The sequence below is a fragment of the Alligator sinensis genome, unplaced genomic scaffold, assembly GCF_000455745.1.
Source record: "Alligator sinensis unplaced genomic scaffold, ASM45574v1 scaffold987_1, whole genome shotgun sequence".
NCBI lineage: Eukaryota > Metazoa > Chordata > Crocodylia > Alligatoridae > Alligator > Alligator sinensis.
Genome location: NW_005842574.1, coordinates 398,683 through 407,847, shown reverse-complemented (window position 1 = coordinate 407,847; position 9,165 = coordinate 398,683). Strand labels below are relative to the sequence as shown.

The 9,165-nt window shown below is 59.4% G+C and overlaps 1 protein-coding gene across 1 annotated transcript in view; it reads left to right on the top strand.

Annotated features, from left to right (window-relative positions):
* Positions 1-1,493: 1,493 nt before the first annotated feature.
* MAF1 (MAF1 homolog, negative regulator of RNA polymerase III) overlaps positions 1,494-9,165 on the top strand; it is an 18,196-nt gene continuing 10,524 nt past the window's right edge. Inside the window, exons 1-4 of the mRNA XM_025214241.1 lie at positions 1,494-1,736; positions 6,046-6,188; positions 8,131-8,259; positions 9,051-9,165. The exon at positions 9,051-9,165 is cut by the window's right edge and continues 1 nt beyond it. Coding sequence (XP_025070026.1) covers positions 6,106-6,188; positions 8,131-8,259; positions 9,051-9,165 — 327 coding nt within the window. The 5' untranslated portion in view covers positions 1,494-1,736; positions 6,046-6,105. The remainder of the gene's footprint in view (positions 1,737-6,045; positions 6,189-8,130; positions 8,260-9,050) is intronic.

Genomic DNA, 9,165 nt, shown 5'->3' with positions numbered 1-9,165 from the left:
CGTGTCATGTCTCGGTCTGTCGTCAGACTCGTGCTGCTCGTGCAGACGCTGGGGGGCTGTGATGGAGTCGCCCTTTTACCTTTAGATGGGGTTGGACAGTTTGTGTTTGTGGAGGCTTTTGCGGTCAGGCGTAGTTTTGGTGCCATTTAGCATCATGGGTAGATGGAGAAGCTGTACCCTTGGACCTGAGATCTTCAGGAATCAGTTGTCTCTTCAAACCTGAAGCCTCTCTTGTTCGGTGTCACTGTCCTTTTCTGCCAGGAATGCATTTGGGTGACTCCTTATTGTCCCAAAATGGAAAGAAAAATCTTGCATCATTTACCAAAACCAGGGTTTTCAACCCTCTCCCTCCCCAACACCCTGGGCGATGTCCCTGGTGGGTCCCCCCTTCTGTCACTGCAGGGGTCTCCATCCTTTGCTCCCAGGAACGCGTGCTCGTGTCGTGTCCCTGAGCGAGCAGGCAGCACCCGTGGTTTGGCTTGCATAGAAGATACGTGGCCTATTTTAAGATAGTGGTTCAGAGCTGTACCTGGCTTATCTATCGTGGTCCTCTCCCAAATCTTGTTCAGTGTGATTGCAAATCAGCACCCGCTTTGGTGCTTGGTGGCATCTCTGCTGTTGCTGATCCTGGACAAACTACCCAGGAGTTCAGGGGCAAACTGCCCTGGTGGAGCAGCACCTGCCTAGAACACGGGACATCTAAGCAGTGCCTTTTGGTACCCCTCAGAAGTGCCAGGCAATAGGAAAGGGACGGAAAGCAAAGGCTAGGGGCAGAGCTGGGATGTCGGCCTTTATCCATTCTCCCTCTCTGCCGTTGGCCCCCTCTGCCAGCTGCCTTTCCCAGTCTCTTGTAGGGAGTCAGCCCAGGGTTGCTTTCTTTCCCCTCCTGACAAACAGTGGTAATTTATCTCTCTCCTGAAGTGCCGTATGGCACTGGGACTTCTCCTGATGCCAGAAGCATTTCAGGCAGTGGCTTTGTGGCTCTTATTGCCCAGGCATAAAGAAGTGGAACCTGCCTTCCTCTTCCTTCTTTTTTTTGCTGTCTTACCTAAGACTGTGCCCCACTGAGCTCAGGCTGTGACCTGCTGCAGCTGCAGATACATCTGGTCTTTGAACGTATGCGAGCGCTGTAGGACTGAGATAACGGCTCCGGGAAAGGGAGTTGCTTCACACAGCCTCTGGGATCTGGCGAGCTCGGTGGAGAGGCTGCAGCAAGGGGCAGCTTGGCTCCTGGTTTGTGCTGGGGACATGAGCTACCTCCACCAGCGCTGGGCAGGTTCTTATTTCAGACAGGGATCTTGCCGTGGGAGCGCTCTCCGCTTGCCACCTGCTCCTCTGCCTTGTCCAATTCTGCTGCTGAGCCCTCTCTCATGACTCCCTGCAGCAGCCCCGCTCCTTTCTCCTCTAGTTCTCTTGCAAAATACTGATCACGTGACCCTCATTGGTTTCCTGTTCCATGACCTAATAGTTGTCTCTTAGCTTTATGATTTTCTGTAGCTGCAAGGGAGCAGAACGGCAGCAGCCTTGCCCAGGGGAGCTCGGTCTCTGCCCCAGACTGAAGTGGGCTCTGGACCCACCAGCTCGGTTCCGACGTGCTGAAATCGGGGTTCTGCCTCTGGCAAAGTAGAGCTGACCTGGTGCTTTTAGCTCTGTACCTAGTTACCAAAGGCTCTGCAGTATTTCCTCGCACCTAGATCGTGAAGATGTCCTGGCTACACCCCTTCACTGAGAGCAGGGTAGGTGCGTGACACCCATGAGGGGGCTCTTCCACTAGCCAGGTAGACGGTGCTACTGGGGCAGAGCTGAGGGTTAAGCCCTGCCGTCCTTAGCAAACAGCTTAACAGATTCTGCAGGAGGTGCCAAGAGAAGGGGTCACCGAGTCCTGCTAGGAGAGGAGGCCGGTTACTAGAATGGGTCACCAAGCGTCTGCGTGTACAAGCAGGTGTGTGCCGGGCCTCCCGCCCCCGCCTCGCAAGGGGGAGCGAGGCCTTTGCACCATTCTGCCTTGCCGGTGGTGACACTTCTGTGGACTGGAGTCCCGTCCGTATCCTGAGCCCAGAGCTTGGGGCTGACAGCTCCCGTGACTCAGCCTACAAGTATTTATAACCTTGGGCTTTTGGCACCTGTTGCTCACTATTGAGTATACTGTCCTGACAACTTCCTGCTTCCGCCTCGTTTCCTGTTCAGCACCACAGCGTCCCCATGACAGTCTGGAGGATGCAGTCCCTTCACATGTTGATCAAGGTCCTCAGGCTTGGCTGGCTGATCTCCAAGTCCCGGCAGCTCACACCTTGGCTGCTCCCGAGTTGTCAGCTGAGAAGAAGGGAAAGCATGAGGGGCCTTCCTCCCTCTTCAGGGAAGTAGCCGCTGTTCGAAGGGAAGAATAACCTTCCCCAGCAAACAGCCTTGTCCTGTGTTCTCTGCGACTGGGTTCTGGAGCTTTCCCCTCGTGTGGCCCGTTGTGGTGTGCCGGGGACAGGATACTAGGCGCAAGCTGGCAGTTCCAGGAGGGTCCTGGCTGGAGGGTCTTGCCTCTGCGCTCGTGCTCAGACCGATGCTGCACTGGGGCAGGAAGGGATTTCCCCCCCTGCTCAAATTGGTCCGTGCTGGGGAGGGGCGGTTGCCTTCCTCTGCAGCAGGGGCATGGCCTCAGCCTGAGATCACTTGAGTGCATATTAGCCTCCTTTGCAGCAGCAGGACACGTTGGCTGTCGTGGTCCCCCCTCTCTCTGTGGCAGAGCTAGGTGTGATGTGTTGTGTCAGGGTTGGCAGCGGTTTTATGAAGAGTTTAGGTGGATTTGTCTGGGACGGTATGAATAAGGATGATCCTGCAGGGGGTTGGACTAGATGTGACCTCTGCAGGTCCCTTCCAGCCCCGCTGCTCCGTTTCCCATGTTCTTGCCTGACCCGAGTGGCCTGGCCCCCTAACCCAGAGGAGCACCATGATCCCCAGCGCCAGGACTAAGCCAGGGTCGGTACAAGCAGTGCTTCGGCCTCCAGGGCTTCCCTGCTGCTGCCAGGTCTCTCAGCAGCCCCTTGAGACGAGCTAAATTGGAACGTGTTTTGAAGGACTCCCCCTGCCAGTCCCCACTGCAGGAGCCTGGAGGCACTGCGTCCCTCTGCGAGCAGAGCTCTCTGCAACGAGCGCTGCTCTGTTTTTCCATAGTTAAGAAACAAGAGAAAGCAAAGGGCTGGTGTTTTCCCACGGGGGCTCTGAGTCTGCAGAGGTTGCGAGCCACTGGGCCAGGAGAACGTTGCAACAGGAGCAGGCACTTTGTGTCTTTTGCAGAGTTACTGGTGGCCCTGGCTGAGGCTGCTGGGCTGGAGCGCCCGGACCTTGCTGCAGGGTGGTTAGGGTCCTGGAGCACCGTCTCCTGCCTGTACAACCATCTGTTTTGGGCAGTGGTTCTGTTGCAAGGCCCCGCGCTCGGTACCTCCAGTGTGTCTGGGTCCCCGAGGGAGGCCTGCCTGGCAAGGGGATCTGTCAAGGTTGGTGCGCCCTGGCCCTGGCTGGAGTGAAGATCTCAGCCCTTGCCTTGCAGCACCTGCTCTGCTTTTTAACTCCTGGTGTGACCAGTCCTTGGCTGGTTGCTTTTCTACTGCTTGGATAATCTGGCAGGAGTGCTAGGGAGCCTCTCCTGGAGGGGTCAGGCTGATGCGTTGTGTGCGCCCTGGAGCAGACGCAGGCTTGCTCTTTAACCCTGGATCCCAACTGCAGGCTGTGGATGCTTGTAACATGGACAGCCTGACCCTGGGATCCTCTCTGGGCCTTCAGGCACTCCTGCAATGTCAGGGAGGGTGGCAGTCGCCCCTTCCCTTGCCCGCTTCATTGCTGCACTTATTACACAGAAAGGAGCCATGGGTGGGGGCGCTCTCCCAGTCCCTGCTGTCCTGGGACCAAGCTAACCCCAAGGGTCACATGCAGCCCTTCATCTGGAAGGTCCCTCCCTCACTTCTGGCCCTTGTCCTTCTTCCTTCTTGCCCTGCAGTGCTGAAGCCTCTGGGCAGTGTCGGGAGGTAGAGGCAAAGTCCGTTTCCTTGTGCAGTGCCTTGCACCCTGGGTGTCTGCCCCAGCGAGCCTGCGCAGAATGGGGTGCTGGTGTTACCAAGGCCTCGCTGTCTGGCCTGGCTCCCACCCAGGACAGCTTGGCCACTGTAGCAGCAGCGTTGGTGCTGGGGCAGGAGCTGGACCGCATCCTGCTGGCAGGCGCCGGAGTGAGGCCCAGTCAGGGCACAGTACTGGGCTGGGGCTGACTGCTCTTGCAGCCGCTTAGGCTGAGGCTGCCTGTCAGGAGAGCTGTTCTCCCTGCTGCTGCTACTCGCGTGCCCCTCCTGTTAATCCCGCCTGGGCTGTGTCAGGGAGAGGACAGCCCGCCCCTGCAATCCTCTCTTCAGGCAGCCTGCATGCGCCCTGCAGGCTTGGTGGAGCTGACTTCCCTTTGACATTGTGGCCAGGGCAGGCTCTCGCCCTGGCACCTGCTCCTTCTTGCTCACTCCTGCCCTTGCTCTGACTCTGTGTGTGCCGTCTGCTTCGGGCTGGTCCAGGGACATACAGGGCCTTCCCCTGCTTCCCCTACTTCACAGGGGTCTGAAACCAAAGGGCAGAGCTCAGCCTCCTTGGACATAGTGCCTAGCCTGGGATGAAGGCCTGGCTAGTGCCTGAGGAGGCTGTAAGGGGACACTGTGTCCGGAGGGCTGTGGCATGTGCCCCTCTGCTTGTTTACAGACTCTCCTGTTACAGCGCAGGACTGCGCTGGGCCTCGAGCCAGGCAGCGGGAGTGCTGCCCACGCTGAGCTCTGCAACAGGAGAGCATGCTCCCCTGAGGCCCTGGCAGCCCGCGAGCCCTTGGGGTGACCCTGGTCTGGAGTCCTTGTCCTTCGGATGGGGCACAGTCTGGGCAAATTGTGCTGCACGCCTCTGATCCTGCCGCTGTAGCAGTGCTGGGGTGGAGGGGAGCACTCTCCAGCAGGCCTGGCTCAACGAGTGTCCCTGGAATGTGCTGTGCTCTAATGTAATGTTTCCCAACCTTTTCCATCCCACGGCACACTTACCTGGCCTTTTCCATCCCATGGCACACTAGCTGAATGCAGAGCGAAGTGGGGGGTGGCAGCAAGCAGCCACGCGCGGATCAGGTGGGGTGGTGAGCGGCCGAACGTGGAAGGGGGGTATCGACGCGGGTCTGGCTGGGGCGCGGTGGCAGCACTGGCTGCAGCCACACCCTGCTGGGGGCCATGCCCCCCAAGATTCTGCGGCACACCTGGACATGTCTGATGGCACAGCAGCATGCCATGGCACACGGGTTGGGAAGCGCTGCTCTAATGCAGTGGTTCTCTACCTCTTTTGTACCAGGACTCCTTTGTAAACATTGACGGCCAGTCCCAACCTAGTGCCCCTCGCTCCCAACCTGCTGCCCTGCCCCAAGGCCCCAGCCCCTGGTGTGTGGGGCATGGAGTGGGTGCACAGGCAGCCTCTTGCAGGCCTGGTCTCTGCCAGCCTGAAGGGAAAAGCCCATGGTTTCCCACACTTCTCTTCTTTTAAAGGAGGACCCATTTCTTAAATTTGTTTGCAACCCTTTCATATATTCTTGCAACCCACAGTTTGAGAAATGCTTCTCTAATGGCACTTGCCAAGGCCTGAGCAGAGCAGATGCCAGAGCCTTCTGCTAAGACCACCCCAGAGGACAGCTCAGAGCGGTGGCACCAGCCCAGCTGGTGGGGTGAGGGGCTTCCTAGCCACAGCCTGCAGGCAGGACAGGAGGACCAAGGAGGAAGCTTGGAGACTCCAGCAGAGCACAGGCCTGGGCGCTGGCAGGGAAGTGAAAAGGCTTGGAGGGGGGCTTGCCCCATTGAGGCGAGGGCGGCTGCTGAAGGCCTTGCCAGGGAAGGTACTACCTCATTCAAGTCTGGCACGTCTTTGTCTCCTGCCCCTGGGCCAGTTTGTTACCTCGGTGCTAAGCCACATGCTGCCTGGCGGGACCGGCAGGGCTGTGGGGGCATCAGGCCCTCCAGGAGTCAGGTGGCTGATGGGAGTCCATATCTTTGCCAGGCCGTAGGAGTCTTGCAGCAGCTGTTGCACTGAATCGTGCCAGAGCCAGAAGGGGAGACCATGAAGCTACTGGAGAACTCAAGCTTTGAAGCAATAAACTCTCAGCTGACAGTGGAGACAGGAGATGCTCACATCATCGGCAGGTGGGTGCTGTCAAACCGTGCTGGGTTCCTCTCCTTGCATCTTCCCCGTGTCCCCGGAAGTGCCTGCCAGGGGGTGGGCCCAGGCTGAGAGCTCTGATGGTGAGATCCAGTTCCTAGCTACAGAGGCGTCTGGGTCTGAGGCCATGCCGGATCACCAGAAGCTGGGTAGAGCCCCAGTGTTCCAGTTCCTGGCTGTTTCCCATCTGAGCCTTGTCTCCATGCCAGCTGATGTGGTTGTGGGGAGGGCCCGGGTGCCTGTCCAGCTCCTCCAAGCTGGGTAGCCCTGCTCTAGGACCAAGGTGCTTGCACTACGCACCTCGTCATGTGGGTCTCTTGGCCTCTCCTGTGCAGCGGGTAACAAGAGGCAGTGCTTGGGGGTTGGCATGCTCTCCTAGCATCTCAGTTGGGGGTTGGGGAAGGAGGGGAGCATTAACCTTGGCATAGGGCTGTTGAGCTGCAAAGAACCGTCTGCCCTCCAGGCAAGAGCCAATGCAGCAAGGATGGAGCCAATGGGCTGTGATACTGCTTTCCTTGGGAGCTGCTCCAGGGTGTTAAGAGCCTGACTGGAGCAGCCATTGCCCCCCCCTTTGTCAGCAGTGGGTGCAACCTGCAGGCCCTATGCTGGAGTAGAGTGGGGGGGGGGCAGGGAGCGCAGTGACTTGGACGCTCTGCACTGCTGGACCCAGGCAAAGCTGCAGCCGTCGCCAGGCCCTGTGCATGCTCTGGGGTGCTGTATGGGTGACGGATAGCCGGGCCAGGAGGGAAGAGCTTTCCCACCCCCCCCACACCCCCGGTGCAGCCGCCAGCTCATGCCGTTGCTGAGGCTGGTGGACAGCATTGCACTGGCCGGTGGCTAGCCTGGGGGCCTGAGTGTTGGGACTCCTGGGTCCATTCACTCTGTGGGCCCCTTTCTTGCCAGGCTGGACTTGTGCCCTCTCTTCCTTCTGGGAGGCATTGGGTACAAGAAAGCTGAGCTGTGCTGGGTGGGGCATGCCAGCATCACCCTTTCCCTTCAGCCTCAGCAGGACTGGCTTGGCAGTCCACAGCTCACTGCTGCTGGGAGCAGTCTTGGGGCTTGTGTTTCTGGGGCCTGGAGAAATGCATCCCTGAGACTTGGCTTGCAGGTGGCACTGGACACCCAGCCCCACCAGCGTACCTCAGGCTGTGTGCAGCCCAGCCATCGGCACCGATGCCTGTGCCAGAGCCAGGCAGACGAGAGCAGACATGAAAGCAGAAGGGGCTGGTCTGGGCACAGCTGGCAGAAGAGGGAGGAAGGAGGTGTGTAAACAGGACAGGGAAGCTCAGTGCGTGTCTGATCTTGGCGTTTGCGGCCTGGGCAGGGCCTGCATGAGACCCGCTTCCCACAGTTGCCTTCTGCTGGGAGGGCAAGTGGGAGCAGCCCCTGGGCATCCATCAGCCAGGTGGGGTGTCTGCCCCTTTGCCCTAAGCAGAGTTCCCCACCCCTGCGGTGCTTCCACCCCGTTGGCCCAAGCAAATGAGACCCAACTGTGCTACTATCGCTGTGCAAGCAGTTCTCCATTCTGCCTGCTCTGTGAGTTGGGTGGTAACGGGGCACAAGCAGAGGGCACCTGCTGGGTGGTTTCAGCCTGCTGAGAAATGTCTGGGGAGCTTCTCCAATGGCTGCTGGGCATGTTCCCGGCCAGAGCCCTGGGAAGCTGTCCTGGGCCTGGGGTGGAGGAGACTGGCTGATTGTGCACGTGCTGCCTCTGCCCTGCTCAGACTGGAATCTCCCAGGTGACCTGCTGGCCCAGGCCCAGTGGAGAATGTCACTCTCTCTTGGTGTGCCCAGAGCCCCAGCAGTGGTAGTTATAGTCCTGCCCCACCAGGATACTGCAGGCTGCCTGCTGCACTGAGGAGCCACCCTCCAGCATGTTGCCATTGGGAGGCTGCATGCTCAGGGCTCTGGGCTGTGTCTTTGCAGGATCGAGAGTTACTCGTGCAAGATGGCCGGGGATGACAAGCACATGTTCAAGCAGTTTTGCCAGGAGGGCCAGCCGCACGTCCTTGAGGCCCTGTCGCCACCTCAGACTACAGGGATCAGCCCCAGCAGGTATGCCCCCGCCTCCCTCCTCAAGCCTACCCTGTGTTGGAGAGGGCAGAGATAATCCAAGCAGGGTGGGGCCCCGGCAGCAGATTTGGCAGTGGGGGTGCTGAGCAGCTGGATGTGAAGCTGGCGGCAACGCAGACTTGCTGCAGGCGCTCCACCCAGCTCCGTGGGGTTCCCCAAAGCGCGGGGCCTGAGGCAGTCACCCCAATTCACCCCCCCCGGGCCGTCCCTGGGAGAGGGTGCAGGGGCAGTGCTTGGGAGCCAGGGTGCTTCTGCTTTGCCATTTGCCTGAGGCACTAATGAGCTTGTGGGCAGAGCCCACAGGGCAAGGGCTGAGGCTGCCCCACAACGCAGCCAGCTGCACCCCCCTGCAGACACACAGCCTGGGGAGCACTGCCTTCTGGCCTGGAGCCTCCAGGTGTTGCTGCAGCATGGTCTGCTGGGACGCACACTCTCCTGGGAAGAGGAGGGCTGCCCCCATCGACTGCTATACCAGATGGAGCTCCTGGCAAGCTGCTGTGGTGGCCTTTGATCAGCTTTTGGCCACACAAGTGTTAGGGGTGCATTGCCACTGGTGTATATGGCCAGCCCACTGGCCTGTCTGCATCTGGCAGTGCCCATCTTGCACTGGGAGTGGTGGAAGGGGACCCTTGTCTGGATCCCAACTGGTTGTGTGCATGCTGCTTGGGGCCCAAGGGGCAGGGGGCCCATGGAGCCCCTGCTCCCAGCTGTGGCTTCCCTGCCCTGCTTCTGGGAAGCTGGGAGCCGTTGCTGACCGTATTCCCTTTGGGCAGGCTCAGTAAGAGTCAGAGTGGGGATGAGGAAGGGCCCCTGAGTGACAAGTGCAGCCGCAAGACCCTCTTCTATCTGATTGCAACGCTCAACGAGTCCTTCCGGCCTGACTACGAC